This window comes from Pteropus medius, unplaced genomic scaffold (genome assembly GCF_902729225.1).
Source record: "Pteropus medius unplaced genomic scaffold, Ma_sr-lr_union100, whole genome shotgun sequence".
Lineage (NCBI taxonomy): Eukaryota > Metazoa > Chordata > Mammalia > Chiroptera > Pteropodidae > Pteropus > Pteropus medius.
Window position 1 is genome coordinate 1,797,987 of NW_024353517.1, and position 17,678 is coordinate 1,815,664.

Genomic DNA, 17,678 nt, shown 5'->3' on the forward strand with positions numbered 1-17,678 from the left:
TTCCTTGATCTCATTGTTAACCCATTCATTGTTTAGCAGCATGTTATTTACCCTCCATATGTTTGTGTTTTTCTGTTTTCCTGTAATTAATTTCTAGTTTCATACCACTGTTATCGGAGAAGATGCTTGATATGATTTCAATCTTATTAAATTTACTGAGACTTGTTTTGTGGCCTAACACGTAGTCTATCCTGGAAAAACGTTCTATGCACACTTAAGAAAAATATGTATTCTGCTACTTTGGGGTAATTAGTCCTAAAAATATCAATAAGTCCATCTGGTCTAATCTGTCACTTAAGGCCACTGTTTTCTAAGTAATTTTCTGTCTGGATAATCTATCACTGATATCAATGGGATATTATTCATGACTTCTTATTGCTCCTATAGTAAACTGGCAGTGTATACTTACTGATATATTTGAAGGTCCTGGGATTCTCACTGTGTCATATCACAAAGGGTTTCAATTTGTAGCTTGCAACACTGCCTCTAAACAAGAATTTTATCTTGTCCATAAAAATCCCTGAAACATGGCATTGATTTGGCTTCCTAATGGATAAAAGTCCTTTCAGTCACCAATTTCCAGAATAAAAAGGTTTCATTCATATTGAAAATTTGCTCTGGCAAGTAATTTCCCTCCATGATCAGCTTGTCTAGAGTTTCAAAAAATTCTTCAGCCGCTTTCACATCAACACTCACAGACTCACATTCGCTTTCTTATTAGATAGTGAATAACAATTCTTGAATCATTTAAACCACCGTGAACTAGCATTAAATTGAACATCGTAGCCAGGTTCAGCCTTTTCTTTCAACATCGCAAGCAAGCTTTTACTTTTGGCTGTGAAGGTCATGGGGCTGAAAAGGTGACGCTTCCGTGTCTGATCTTCAATCCAGGTAATTAGAAGTTTCTCCATATCTGCTATCGCTGCTTCTCGAATTTTTGTTAGTTTCATTGCCTTCAGTGAAGCAGATCTTTTAACAGCTTTTGTCACTTTGTTCTTGCTTTGCAAGATCGTAGCTATGGTGAAATGGAGCATGCCTGACCGGTGAGCAAAAATCATTACTGATGTTCCACCTTTGTAGTCCTTAATCACTCTTAATTTTGTTTCCAGGTCTATCACTCAATGTGGCCTCTTACTGGCAACATTAGCAGTGGATTTTGTTTGCTTAGGGGCCATGATGAACTAAACAACACAAGATTAAATCAAGTACAAGAGAAAATTATATGATCAAGAGATAACGTAAACACAAGATGTATGAGGTTGCTGCTGGCAAAACACAGCATATTATTTTACAGCAAACATTTTTTTAAGTAGAAAGAGTACACTCTAAAATAAAAAAGTTACAGTACAGTAAATAAATAAACCAAGGCAGGAGATGTCTCAGCTCAGGCAGAGAAAGAATTCACCCTTCTTATAACTTTTTGTTCTATTCGGGCACTCAAGAGATGGGATGGCACCTATCCATGTCTGCTTTACTCAATTCATGAATTCAAATGTTAATCTCTTCCAGAAACGTCACAGACATACTCAGAAATTGTGTTTTACCAGCTATCTGGGCATCCCTTAGCCCATTCAAGTCCCACAGGTTCTATTTCTCCAAGAAACCCTGACTAATACATAGAGAGTGTCAAGATTGAGATAAAACCATCTCTAGAAAAAAAAAGTTCACTCTAAGAGCAAAGATACTAAAAAGAGAGTCCTGGTAAATCATGGTACTAAATGGAGAAGGATTTAAAGAGGAAGTCTTGGAAAGGTAAAGCTTCTATGAGAGAAAAAGAAAGGAAAGGAGAAATAGTGACTATGTGATAAAGACAAAAAGATGCAAGAGGTAAATTTTAGCATCCAACAAGAGAAAAAAAATCAAGGATACAAATCTTTTTCCCCTAACTAATTGTTAAGATCATCAATAAAAGATGATCTACACCTTTAAAAGTACATCGATAAAAGATGTACTAACAAAAGATAGTATTCTTGAATTAGGAATCTTGTAAACCACCCCAAACTACCAACCCTGTCCACTAAATGCAGAGATGCAAGAAGTATTCATCTATACAAAGTTACTATAAAGAGGACAAAACAATAAGAATCAAAACTTTTACCTTCAAGAGAATGAGAACATCAGCTACAAATTGGAAGAAAATATTTGAAAAAGATATAGTAAAAAACGAAAAACAAAAAACTCTTAACCAAAGTATACAAAGAACCTTAAAACTCAACACTAAGAAAACAACAAACGATCCAATTTAAAAATGGGCAGAAAACCAAAATGAACATCTTGACCAAGAAAATACACAGATGACAAATAAGCATATTTAAAGATGTTTAACAACATATGTCATTAAGGAATTGCAAATTAAAACAACGAGATACCACTATGCACCTATTAAAATGGCCAAAATTCAAAACACCAACAACACCAAATACTGGCAAAAATGTGGAGCAACAGGAATTTTCATTTAATGGTGGGAATTCAAAATGGTAGAGCCACTTTGGAAGATCATTTGATCATTTGATCGTTACAAAACTAAACATACTCAAACCATATGATCCAGCAAGCTTCTTGGTATTTACCTAAATAAACTGAAAATTTATGTCCACACAGAAACTCACATGGATGTTTATAGCAGCTTTATTCATAATTACCAAAACTTAGAAACAACCAAGATGTCCTTTGGGAGGCGAATGGATAAACTGTGGTACATCTAGACAATGGAATCTTATTCGGTACTCAAAAGAAATGAGCTATCAAGCCATGAAAAGGCATAGAGAAAACTTAAATGCATACCATTAAGTGAAAGAAGTGTGAAAAGGAGACTTCCATGACGTGACCGCTGTCATACCCACAAGCTAGATCTGGGCCACAAATGATATTATGTCCTGTAAATTCCCTCAGAGACTATCTGATCGACTTCTCCCCTATGCCCCACAGCATGCTTGTTCCTAAAACAAACTGTTGCCCTGTCCTGGGGCAAGCATGTAAGGTATTTTCCCTTATCTGGGATGGGTCATGCATCAGTGCCCCATCCATCCTGCTCTGTTCTATACAATTCTTTAGCACCTGCCATGCAGTGTAGAGGATACCCACTTGTCTCGCCGATGCCCAAGATGTGCCTCATAGTAAGTTTCCCTTAATGAACTGTTCATTGCCAGACTGGTGCGGCCTGCCTCTTTTTTTAGTTTTTCTGTGCCCTCCAATAACAGAGTAGATTTTCAGTCTCAGGGCTTTTCCCTGGGTCTGTGTGTACAAATAAGAAGTCAATCTGAGAAAGCTACATACTGTGTAATTCCAACTACATAACATTCTGGAAACAGCAAAACTATGGAGACAGTTAAAGAATCAGTAGACGGCAAGTGTTGCAGGGTCGGAGACATGGGAGAGATGAACAGGCAGAGCACAAAGGATGTTTAGGGCAGTGAAACTATTCCATATGATAATGGTGGATATATGTCATTATACATTTATCCAAGCACACAGTATGTACAACACAAGGAGTGAGCACTAATATAAACTATGGATTTAGGGTGACAATGGTGTGTCAATGTACTTCATCATTGTACCACTCTGGCGTGAAAGGTTGTACCTTGGGTGGGGTGGGGGTCAAGGATTGGATGGTAAATTTCTTAACTTTATGCTTAACTTTGCTGTGAACTTAAAACTGCTCTTTTAAAAAGTCTATTTTATAAAAACATTTTAGATAATGCAAATTCCTCCAAAAAATTAGTCATCAAGCAGAAAAAAAAAACTCTGTAACATAATGAATTACATGTCTACAAACAAGAATTTGGAAGTATGGGGGAGAACACCTTAAATAAGAAACTCAAAAACCAAGAACGGAAATGGATTTTTTAATGTATAAAGAAAAGAAAAAATAAGAGATTTTTAAAGTCAGAAAAATAAAAGAAAAAGATAGAATCATACAAGAAATGCAGTCTAAATTACAAGATACACAGGGATAACATATTTGAACAAAAATTTAATAAGGGACAATGAATAACATAAAGAAAACAAGTGACTGAAAATGGGGGGCAGGGGGCGGGGACAGTAAAAGGTCAGAAAGCAAGTGGTTGAAATTGAAGCCAGACAAAAAAGAGCCAACATACTTATAATCGAAGTCCCTAAAGACTAAAAAGGAAATGAAAGAACAGAAATAATATTCACAAGTATAATTCAAAAAAACTTCCCAGAAGTGAAAAAAAAGACCTGAATCTACATATACTTGATGGGACCTAGCAGGCCCCTGAGAAAGTAGATCTGAAACAGTCAACTCTGAGACATATCTTAGTTAAACTGTTAAGTTGTAAGAATAAAGTAAAAATTCTAAGCACCTCCAGGCAAAAAGATAAAATAATTTACTAGAACAAGAGAAATAGATAGTCATCATACTTCTCAAAAGCAAAATACAAGAATGGAACATCATCCTGTAACAATTCATCACCAAAATGTGTGAACCAAAAATTTTATATCCTGACAAGCTGGTTTGCAAGTATTAAGGCAATATAAAAACTGTTATAAACATGTAAAAACTCAGGAAATTCTGTACCTAGGATCCCTTTTTGAAGACTCTAGTAAAGATCCAATCAAAAGATAACTTGGAGAAACCAGCAAAGGGATTAATTGACTATATTTAATTGTAGGTCTAATACTAAATATGATAGAAGAATAACATATAGAAATAATGCAAGTTAAAAGATGGAGGAAGAAAGGCGAGGAGAAGAGAAAATAACAAGGACGTTGTTGTAGAGGTGATAGGTGGGAATCAAAGATGGTGTCGAAAATGACAAATGGCACCAAAAAAAGGTATACATACAAGGACAAAATCACAAATCATCCTAAATAGCAAATTAAAAAAAAAAAGAGCAAAGAAAACACATCATGTAGAGAAATGCAATAAATATACCTAGTAGTTATAACAAAATCATGACAAAATTGAGACCATATCAGTCATAGCAATAAATATGAATGGGTTTAATTCATCTAATGTAAGAAAAGATTTTCAATTTGACTCATAAAGTGAGAACCAACTATATACTGTATACAAGAGAAAAATCCAGAACTAAGTGATTCAGAAAGGCTAAAAATAAAGAAATTGACAAAAGTATACTAAGCAAATGGAAACAATAGCAAGGGGGTTCAGTCTTGATATCAGACAAAGTGTAATTCAAGCCATAAAGCATTAAACATAACAAGAAACACTTTTTAATACTAAAAGTCACGATTCACAATAAAGATAAAATAGTTATAAATATCTATGCTCCAAATAACATAATAACTAACTTTATAAGGCAGACACTAAAAGAGATATGAGGAGACAGAAACACACTTTACATAAGAGATTTTAATATACCACTTTCAGTATAAGACAGAGCAAACGTAACACATCCATATGGTTATCCAAGACCTAAACAACACAATACGGAAGATGTAATGGGTATGTGTTGAAATTTACATCCTGATAATAGAGAATTCATCATTTTTCTCAAGTACACATGGAACATCCACAAAAATTGATCCTGCTATAAGGCCACAAAAAAAAAACACCTGAAAATCAAAACACCTTCCATTAAACAACTCTTCAGTTAGGGGAGAAATATAAAATAAAATTACAGAATTTCTAAAACATAGTGATAAAAATACTACATATCAGAATTTATAAGATACATTTAAAGAAGGGATCAGAGAAAATTCATAACCTTAACGTTTACATTCATAAAATAAAAATAAATATAATTTTCAACTCAAAAAGTGACCAAAAGAAAGCAAACCAAAAGCACAAGGAAGATGATATTAAAGATAAAGGCAGAAATGAATAAGACAAAGAGGAGGAAAACAATAGATCTAATTAACATATGAATATCCTTTCCCTGTCCTGAGTATCCTGTCATTCTCTTCTACTCTATCAGTTCTTCCTGGTTCAAAGTCACAAGCCCTCTGCCACCGCCTATAAAACATTCTGCAACCTAGGAAGGGCTCTCATGCCTGGTGACCACGGTAACATGTAGGAAGATGCAAATTTTTATAAATAAGAATCATAAAAGGAACTAGGGTGGTTTCAATCTTTGGAATCTGAAATGGAAGCTAGACAATAACGTTCATGGCAAATTCCCCTTTCAGGCCTTCTTACCTGTTGTCTCTGTTTTATGTTGAATCCAAGAGGTGGGGCTGGGAGTGGGTATGAGCAAAGGCCAAGAGGAGGAAAGGGGAATAACTGGTCAGACAGCTACTCTTTCTCAAGAGACAAAGAGCATTCGAGGAAAGGAAAATACTCCTTTACCAGCAATTATATGAGGAACATAGAGCAGAAAAAAGGAATCAGGCCCAAACAAGAGCTTCCTTGTTCTGTCTAATTTTCTATATCTGTGAGATGGGAGTTTCTACCCCTCAGTGCTTCTCTCTACACTGGTTGAGATGGCACTTGATATACTATCCTCAGTGTGACTCAGAAAAGGCTGTAAGTACAAGGTGAAAGTCACCCATTTCATTTAGCTTATGACTGCATCCAGGGACTCAGTAAAATTAGTGAGCTTAAAACAAATATAATGGGGGGTGGGCACATCCACTTGTTGCCCACCTCCCTGCTCACTCTCTTCCTGGTTGCTCCCCACAGAAGGAGAAGGTGCTAAAATGATGGGTGATTATTTTGGAATGTAACAAGCCAAAGAGGGAGACCAAGTTCAACTCCCTACAGCCCAGGGAGGTCAAGATACGAGAGAGGAATAGAATTCTCCTCTCAGTCATTGTTCCCCTTCTCACCCTATAACAATACCTTCTGACTGAAATGAATCATATCAAAACTGAAAATTCTACCAACATTTCTTCTTTAGAACCTACTGTGTGCTGGGCACTGTACCAGGGCTACAGATTTAAAAAGAAGAAGAAGAAATTGGCTCTTCTTCTTGAGTAGTTCACGGTCTAATGGTATTCTCATCTACTATGGTGCTATACAAGGGGTAAGCTCTGAGTTCTGAGGAAATAGAGTCTGTGAGAGCAAAATAATGAATATGTAGGAGTTAGCCAGGCCTAGAAAGATGTTCCTGCAGAGAGAACCACATAAGCAAGGCCCGGGGACCACAGTATCCTTACCTCAAACCAACAAAGCCCCAAATCCTCACATGCCTACATAATGCATACCATATGTGGGGATGGAAGGAGGAGAGGGAGGGAATTGGTGAAATGGAATTTAAGCACGGAACTTTGAAGAAGTACATTAAAAATAAATCCATAGCCTTCTTTCCAAAGTAAGAGGGTAAAAAACAAAACAAAAAAAAACCCATCTTTTAGAGTGGGTATAGTTAAAGCAAACTAATCAACTTCCTAATCTCCACAGGTGGGATCAGACTCCAGGTGGCCTTTCAATCACAAAGCTGGTGTTTACCACTAGATCACATGAGGCAGATGGAAAGCAAGCACAAAAGCATGTGCGGGAGCACACACATACACACACACGTGTGCAGCTGTTGTGTAAATTCCAAACCATACGTTAGTTAAGTAGGAGATGATATCATTAGCAATACAAACTATGGAGGGTGGGGCCAGTCTACTTTGCTGGAGAGTGGACACAGCAATATCTAAGAATCAGATTTGAAGGAAGAAGTAAAACTGTCATTATTTGCAGATGACATGATACTACATTTAGAGAACCCTAAAGATTCCACCAAAAAAATCTATTAGAATAATAAATGAATTCAGCAATGTAGCAGGATACAAAATTAACATTCAGAAACCAGTTGCATTTATGCATCAATAATGAACAATCAGAAAGAGAAATTAAGAAAACAATGCCATTTACAATTATATCTAAAAGTATAAAATATTTAGGAATAAATTTAACCAAAGTGGTAAAAGACTTGTACTAAGAAAATTATAAGACATTGAAGAAAGAAATTAAAGAAGATAGAAATAAATGGAAGCATGTACTGTACTTATGGATAGAAATAATTTACATTATTAAAATATTCATACTATTCAAAGTAATCTATAGATTCAATGCAATCCCTATCAAAATACCAATGTATTTTTCACAAAACTAGAACAAACAATTCTAAAATTTATATGGAACCATAGAAGACTTTGAATAGTCACAGCGATCTTGAGAAAGAAGAACAAAGTTGTAGGTATCACAATACCTGATATCAAACCATACTATAAGGCTATTGTAACCAAAACAGCATGGTACTGGCATAAAAAAAGACACATATATCAATGGAATAGAATAGAGAGCCCAGAAATAAACCCATGTCTATATGGTCAATTCATCTATGATAAGGGAGGCAAGAATATATAATGGGGTAAAGACGATCTATTCAATAAATGATTCTGGGAAAACTGGACAGATACATGTAAAAAAGTGTGAAACTAAACCATCTTCTTACACGATATACAAGCATAAACTCAAAGTGGATTAAAGACTTAAATGTAAGACCCAAAATCATAAAACTCTTAGAGGAAAACATATGCAGTAAACTCTCTGACACTGCTCTTAGTAACATTTTTTCTGATGTATCTCTTGAGGCAAGGGAAACAAAAGAAAAAAATAAACAAATGGGACTACTAAAACTAAAATGTTTTGCACAGTAAAAGAAACCATCAGCAAAACAAAACGGCAACCTACTGAATGGGAGAAGATATTCACCAATGATACATCTGATAAGGCGTTAATATCTAAAACTTATAAAGAACTGACACAACTCAACACCCAAAAAAATTAAAAATCCAATTAAAAATGGGCAGGAACCATCTAAGGAACTGTCACAGATTAGGGACAAAGGAAACACAACCTACTAAAATGCTGTACCAATGTTAATTTATTAGTTTTGATGTCAACATTAGGGGAAGCTTGATGAAGGGTACAAAGGAAAAAAAAAATTTAAAGAATCCAGGACGTTTTTGTTTCAAGTAGAAAGCAAATGCTCATTTGAAATTCAGGCCAGGAGAAAAATGAATAAAGCATTTCCAGGACTCAGCCCTCTCACAGCTACAGATTTATGCCTCCATTATGATGCTAATCTCCTTGCTTTGTAACTGTCAGTTTACCTATGTCCTCCCATTAGAAAGTAATACCATGTAGCGCAAGAACATTCTTATCATCTTTGTATTTTCAGCACCTACCCTAAAGCCTAATAGGTAATAGGGTTCAGTTGGTACAATAATTCTTAAAAATTCCATTCAGAGAAGAAACAATAGAAATTGTTTCAATGACCAAATTTGTTGTATTTATACCTTCTGTTTTCTTAAAGATCTTTTTCACCTTAAGATCTGTGTTATCTACAAGCAGAACTTCCTTAACACTGTGATATCTAATAAGACAAGGCATAGCTAACCTCAGTGAATATCTAGATTGGTAATAATATAGATATCAAATCATGTGGGTTCCTGCTTCATACTATACTGTTAACATGATATACATCATAACCAGGAATACAACATTAAAATAGTTAACATTAACTTGTTGTTACTTCAGAAATAATTTAGGTTCTGGTTTCATGTGTAGTAATGTACTGGCTAAAAAAATCCCTGATTTATTGGAAAGAAGTTATTTATTTCTCCATAGTAAACAAAACTATTTATTTATAAATAACTTCCTTATGAACCAAGAGATTTATAATTTTTCAGTAAAGAGTTATAGAGTATTAGCAAATTTTACATCCATCAAATGCAGATATTTACTAGATTATAAACACATGTACACACACACACACACACAAAGGGTCAGAGGACCTGAATAGACATTTCTCCCAATAGGACATATAGATTGCCAAACGATATATGAAAAGATATTCAGCATAAGCATCAGAGAAATGCAAATTAAAACCACAATGAGCTATCACCTCACATCTGTCAGAATGGCCATCTTCAATAAATCAATGAACAACAAGTGTTGGCAAGGATGTGGAGAAAAGGGAATCCTCATGCACTGTTTGTGAGACTGCAAATTAGTACGGCCACCATGGAAAACAGTTTGGAGACCCCTCAAAAAATTAAAAATAAAACTACTTTATGACCTAGCAATTCCACTTCTGGGTAGTTATCCAAAAAGCTCCCTAACACTAATTCAGAAAGATATATGCTCCCCTATGTTCACTGTAATATTATTTACAATATCGGTGGTACATATATACAACGGAATATTACTTGGCCATTAAAAAGAATTAAACCTTCCCATTTACAAAAACATAGCTGGACCTAGAAGGGCCAGATAAATCAGAGAAAGATAAATATCATTTATATGTGGAATCTAAAGAACAAAATAAACAAACAAACAAAACAGAAACAGACTCATAGATACAGAGAACAAACTGGTGATTGCCAGATGGAAGGGAGGTTGGGAGTCTGGGTAATAAAGGTGAAGGAATCGAGAAGTACTAATTAGTAGTTACAAAATACTCAAGGGGATATAAAGTACAGCATAGGGAATATACTCAATAATATTGTAATAACTATGTATAGTGCCGTGTAGGTACTAGATTAATTGTGAGGGATCACTTTGTAAATTATATAAATGTCTAACCACTATGCTGTATACCTGAAACTAATATAATAATACTGAATATCAACCATAATTGAAAATAAATCTTTTAAAAAAGAATCGGGTTTGGACCTCACTCCCAGCTCTATCTCTGTGAAATGACTGTCACCAATATGAATTCTTCCTTGCACTCCAATCTTTGGAGACCTGGCTATTTCTTAACTTAAATGGCATGAAGATGTGAGACCCATGCTGCAGAGAGTGGAAGTAATGGATGCCTGAAAGCATCTCTGTCATTTTTTTTTTGGTCTCCACTACAAGCACATTTTTCATTCTAGCCTTTCAGTTTCCTTGCTCTGTGCCTTAGTTTCTCCATCCAACAATGTCAATTATAAAATCTGTCCCTAAATTCCTTATTTAGGGGAGATAAGTAATTCCTAACATGGCTTAAGCTCCTTGAGCAGTAGCCATGTGTCCCAGAAGACAGGCCCCAGGAAGTCAGAATCACCTTAATCTAGAACAATGAACCTAAAGGTACAAAGACAGCTTTGGCTGTTCAATTTTTCATTCACTCAACAATGTTTATTAAGTAACTCTTACAAGCACCACAGAGACAGATGTTCAGAGACATGATGTTCATGTATCTTTGTTTTCTAGTCTCATTACACATCACTCATCTGTGACTAATGGATAAGAGAAATTGACCAAGTTATATACCAGTGAGAGCTGTGCCTATGGAAAGTTACATCTTAATTCAGCCCTGCCACATGGGAAATGCGGAATAAAGCCAGTGACAAGGAAGGTAGCAGAATGCTGTGTTCAGCTCACCTGGGAACACTAGTCAGGTAGGTCATGACATTCAGGAAGTCTTCATCTGGGATGTGTTTGAATCCCACAAACTCTGGAAAAGTGATGATGGGGGCACCATCTTTCCCTCGACCTCCTGCAAGAAAAATGGGTAGTCAAGATAATAGCAAAATGTTTTCATGTCACACCTCTCCAGGTAAAGGAGTCTGACTAATATCAAGTTGGGAGATGTGCATTGGTCTCCCCCTTTTCAATCTATATTATTTTACAGTAGAATGTGGAAAGGTTGACACTGAATCATTTTTAATCAAGTCTCTCTCCTCCTTCATATTTGCTCAGTGATGTGAGAATTCAATTTTTTAATTCTTTGAAGATAGTTATTGTATAAAAGGTAATGTTGATTTAATTATTTTAGCGTAGGTAGTATAGTAAATAATGCCAAAACAAATATATATTATTTCTCTTCATTTTTGTAGTCAGTAAATATCAAAGCTAAAAATAGCATGGTGATTAAGAGAGTTAGCTCTAAAATCAGACAACCTGGTTCAAATCCTGCTTTGCCACTTAATTTCTATGTGATTTTAGGCAAGATACTTAACTTATATACGAGTTTATATATTTATATGTATAATATACATGAATAATATATATGTTAATACTGCTTGTAACTACCTCAAAAGGTATTGTGAGGATTAAGTGAGAACATATGAAAAGCACCTTAGCAGAGTGCTTATTACATATTATGTGCTCAATAAATGGTGATAGTTATTATTATTATAAAAAGGCATAATCAGCTGCTCTTCAATAACTTATATGCAGAAATATAAGACATTCCAGTGAGTAAAAATGTAAAATTAATATTTAAATATTTAATTCATTGGAACAGAGACCACCAGATTAAATTAAATCGATTCTATTTCCCAACCTCCTTGTTAGATGTAGCCACATGACTAAGTTCTATCCCCACAGTTCCCAAACTGTGTGTCAGCTACTCAGAAAACCACAGTGAACTCACAGAAGTATCTTGAATATTTTAAATTTTTGAGGAAAACAGCAATAGTTGGCATCTGTTAGACACCATGCATGCGACTAGCTTGAGGTAGTTCACACTTTCAGCATTAATGCACTATATTCTTTAGAATAGCATTGTGTCTTTGTAAAGGTGGGTTTTTGGTGGCTGCTCAAATAAAAGCAAGGGTAGTATGAAAATCAGTGTAGAACAGGAATTGAGGTTGGTGACATCTAGTCTGATTCTAAGGTTTGTGATAATTGTAGTTATCTAAGAGTGAAATTTAACCGAAGTGCATCCTACAATAGATGATGAAGAGATGAAAAACTGCCATCTGCGACAACATGGATGTACCCTGAGATAATCATGCTAAGCGAAATCAGCCAAACGGAAAAAGTTGAAAACCATATGATGTCACTTATATGTTGGATATAAACCTAAAAGCAACAAACAAACAGGAAAAACAAACAGAGACTCATGGACATGGACAACAGACTAGTGGTTACCAGAGGGTAGTAGGTAGGGGGGAGGTTGACGGGGTAGAAGGGGTCAAATATGTGATGACAGAAAGAAATCTAACTATGGGCGGTAAACATACAACGCAAAATATATATGACTTACTGTTGAATTGTACACTTGAAACTTACTGGATTTCGTTAACCAATGTCATCATAATAAACAAACAAACAAACTTTTTAAAAAAAGAGTGAGATTTGAATATTAGTTTTTCTTTCAACTTATGTGTATTTATTTTTTCAAATGGCTATTCAATTGTTAGGATTTATAGATTTATTAAGATGTTTTAACCATTAGGTATTGATTCTGGCCAAGAAGGGCTATGAAAAAATTACTGAGGTACTGAGGCACCGAGAACTGAAGCCATTGGGGAACCTGTGCCCTAGACAATGGTATATGAACTGATACGCTGCAAGCACCTTCCAGGTGATGCCTGTGGAGGAGAACCATGCTAAGAGGAATGATGACTACCAAGTAAAGCCAATTGCTACAAATGATTGCATGTATTTCACATATCTAACAAAAGAGGTATCAGTGTAGGGTGTGGTTAGTAAGGACTGTGTGATAAATATGGGTGTGGGATCTATGAAGAAATTACAGAAAAGAGAAGCAAAGGCAGGCAGTCTATCTGATGATATCACCATCAAGATCATCCAACCCATTCTGCCATTTTTAGTGCATGTCTGATAAGCATCTTCTGCTCACATTCTAACTTTCCATATAAATTTGTTTCAAGGGAAAGAATGTGCTATTGAACAAACATGACTATTTGTACATGTAAAGAGTAAGTCAGCATTTTGGTAAGTCTTTTGTGAGTATTGTTAATGCAAATATTTGGTTCTCAAAGACAAGTCAGGAAGGTATGAAACTGTGTGAGATTTGTCCGGATGACTAGTCATTCTCCAGGAAGTTTCTCTTTACTAATCCTGTATGCTGAAAGTTTAAAAAAAATACCAAGCTTTGACAAGGAGACTGAGCTACCTCTTTATGTTGACTGAAACCATTTAGATCAGATACATTCAGCTTTTACCTAATATTCTTCCTCTTTGCAGTTTCACAACCGTAAGGAAGTTCCAGAGAAACCCAAATTAAGAGAATCTGCATCTCTAGTAAGACTAAATTTAGATGCATTAAAACGCTGTATTAGTTGCATCACCAATATTTGCCAAGAGAATAGCTAAAACATTTCAAGGAACCAAAACACCCTGAAATATTCGTTATGATATGATTACACGATTTAATTATTTTACCTTTTATCGTTAATTATAAATTAAAGCTAGTCACACCTAAATGGAGAAAGGTAGGTGGAGTTTTCTTGTATCTTGGTTAATATTCATACTCAACACTAGAGAGGCCCTACCCTTCCCTGCCCCAAGGCTAATTTGGGACACCACCTGCTGTTGAACATTAGTCTTAAGAGGCGGAAGCACCAAAGAAACAAAACTGAGCCTCGGGACAGACGTTGCCAACCCACAAGATATTCAGTGCCACCTTGTGAAGAAACATGGAAATGCAAAAGGAAGAAAGGGCCAAAGAAGCCTCATTCAAGGAAGATAAAACCAAACTACTGGAACTAAGTAAAATGATTACCTAAATAAACTTCATTCCTCCTAGTATAATTTTTATCTGTTCATTAAATGACATGAAGAATTCATCATATAGAGAATTTGGAATGCTGTGAAATCCTATAGGAAGATGGTGAAGACCAACAACAGGAAAGAGAATGAGGCAGTTACAGCCATTTGCCTTCTAGTATCTATTTTCCTTTTCTCTTTCCCCAAAAGAACTGATTTTAGCTGGATAAATGCCAGCCACACACCCCGGCAGACACTTTGGAAATCTCGGGGACTGGGATAGTAAACAATCTGTCCTGTATAATCAAGAATTGTCATACATCCTATGTGATTTTCATATATCCTACCAGAAATGCAATATAAGTGAAAAATCCATCTATTTTGATCTGATTCTAGACTCTAACTCTGTTTTACACATAATCACCAAGTTTTAAAAATATTTTTCCAGTTTTATTGAGATATAATTGATATATGACATTGTATTAGCTTTAGGTGTACAACACCATAATTTGATATATGTATATATATTGCGAAACAATCACCACAATGTTCAGTTAACATGCATTGCCTCATACACTTACAAACTTTTTTTCTTGTGGTGAGAACTTTTAAGATTTATTCTCTTAGCAATTTTCAAATATAAAATACAGTATTAACTACAGTCACCATGCTGTACATTACATCCCTAGAACTTACTTACCTTATAACTTAAAGTTTGTACCTTTTGATCACCGTCACCCATTTCTCCCACCTCCACCCCCACTTCTGGCAACCATCAAATCTGTTTCTATGAGCTCTCTTTTTTTTTCAGAGTTCACCTATGAGATATCATAAAGTGTTTTTCTCCGACTTATTTCACCTAGCATAATGCCCCCAGGGTCCACCCATGTTGTCACAAATCATAAAGTATTTTTAAACAGTTTTAATAGATACTGAATTTTCCAGGAACGCAAGTACCCTATAAACTAAGGGAAGATAATACTTTCCTTTGTTCAGAACTTTATCAACAATCGCTTACTATTTTAGAAAATCTCTATGGTAAGGCCACTCAGGGTGTCTGATAACTCATAACACCACCCTCACATTTGCACCTGTCACACACATGGGGAAGCACCTGACGATTTCATTATTTTTTCTGGTGTAGCTAGAAATACATATTGAAATACATATTATTTCATTATGCTTACTTTCCTTTTATTTCTCCTTTACATTACAGTTCTCCCTTACATTTCATTAAAAAAAAATTTTTAAGTATATGAGTAAGTATGGGGGTGAATGTTCACCCTCTGTGGACACACAGCTGACTACATTTCCCAGCTTCCCTTGCTGTTAAGTGCATCCATATAACCGAGCCAAGTTCAAGTCAATGGAACGTAATCTGTGCTGTTGCTGAACTGAGGCTTTAAAGAAGAAGCATATTCTATTTCCTTGTCTGCTTTCTGGATGCAGATAATGAGAAGGCCACAAAATGGATAATAAGTAATAAGAGCCACGAAGTGAAAGGACCCTCCATTAGTAAATCTTCACATGAAGAAGAGTCATCTGCTGACCAGAAACATCCGTGCTGGACTGATCCAAGAATAAGATCTAAATTTCTATTGTGTTTGTTTGAGTCACTATACACTTCAAAGTCTATTTGTTACAGGTTACAATATCTATAAATTTTATTTCAAGATGGCAAGGGGCAATACAAATCATTTGGTATATCGAGGAGGCATTTGGTCCATTGAGAACCATTTCTGCAGCCTGCACTGCCCAACACAATAGCCACGAGACACATGTGGCTGTTGAGCATTTGAAATGTGACCAGTCCAAATTGAGATGTGCTGTAAGTGTAAAATACAAACTAAATTTCCAAAACAAAATGTAAAGTAGCTCATCAATAATTTTGAATATTGATGACAGGTTGAATAATATTTTAGATATAGTGGGTTAAATAAAACATATTATTAAAATTAACTTCATGTGTTCCTTTCTGCTTTTTTTAATATGGTTACTACAAAATTTAAAAGTACATATATAGGTCACTTTATATTTCTATTAAATAGCACTGCTCTAGATCTTCTTGCATTGGTTTTTATTTCCCTTGTTACTATCTCCATCTCTGATTGAGATATGTGTTTTGACTCCACTCACTTCCTTGGTGAGAACTCTCCACTTGCCTTAGGGAACTCCACCACTGCCAACCCTGGGCTCCACTTGCATATGGGCGAAATGTTAGGGACTCTACAAAACTAAGAGTATTCTATGCCTTCATTATTAATTATTTCTAAGACGATTAAAGGCAGGGATGGGGGAGAGGCATCCAGACTGTGATTCAAAAGAGGAGAATGACTATTAAAAAAATAAAGAAAGAGAGGAAGAGAAAAAAAAATTTCATATATGATAGATGCTCTGTTCATCCCTCCGGTGACCAAATCAAAGTTGTGAAGGAAACAAGGAGCAGCAGCAAGGAAAAATCACCTGGGATCTAGATGAATAAGCCATACAACTATGCAGAAATCCAAGAAATCACTCTGTAACAGCAGAAGGTAGGATGGAGGTAGGACGCAGGGCTGCCCGGTCCTGAGCGGGCTGAGTGAGACAGAGGCTGCGGCAGCGGCAGCAGCAGAAGCCTCTTAAAGGGGCATGTCTGCGAGTGGATTTTGGTAGTGACGGACCTGCTCGCTTTGAGCACCAGTGCCTGTTCGGCTGCATGTAGGGGGCACCAGGGACTTACAGGGAGATATTGTCGGAGTGAAGGCCTAAGCAAGACTCGCTCGGTACAGAAGTGCCGGCGGAATCCATTGTTCCCTGTTGAGCCCTCCCCACTACCAGTGCACCAGACACAGCCCTGCCATAGCTGTGACGTCATCAAACCGGGTCACAGAGGTCGCTCCGCCCAGATGATTCTCTGAAACTCTGCCTCCCCCAACTTGTGGCCCCACCCAAGCCACATCCAGGTATATTCTCAGTGAGTCAGGTGCTCCTTGCTGAGCAGTGTGCCTAGACTCACACTGGAGCCAGCTGGCCTCAGTTTCTGGTGTGGCCTTTTGAGGCAACTATAAGCACAGCATCTGTGGATGACTTGCTGAATCTTGACAGGTGGCCCCGGAGGGGTAGAGAATTGGGCTAAATTTGGCCTGCAGCTGAACCCCTCTCAGGACTGTGCCACTGGACACCCACTTCACAAATCCACACTAATAAGACTGGGAGACTTAGGAGCTTTGCTTATTACATAGAAACAGACACGGAAAGGCAGCCAAAATGGGAAGACAAAGAAGTAGAAACCATGTGACAGAACAAAACAGAGATCCAGATATAATGGAGT

The 17,678-nt window shown here is 36.3% G+C and overlaps 1 protein-coding gene across 1 annotated transcript in view; it reads right to left on the bottom strand.

The window, feature by feature from the left end:
* The window catches only part of MCF2L2 (MCF.2 cell line derived transforming sequence-like 2), a 190,589-nt gene that overhangs the window by 144,377 nt on the left and 28,534 nt on the right, over nt 1–17,678 (bottom strand). Inside the window, exon 3 of the mRNA XM_039850564.1 lies at nt 11,291–11,405. Coding sequence (XP_039706498.1) covers nt 11,291–11,405 — 115 coding nt within the window. The remainder of the gene's footprint in view (nt 1–11,290; nt 11,406–17,678) is intronic.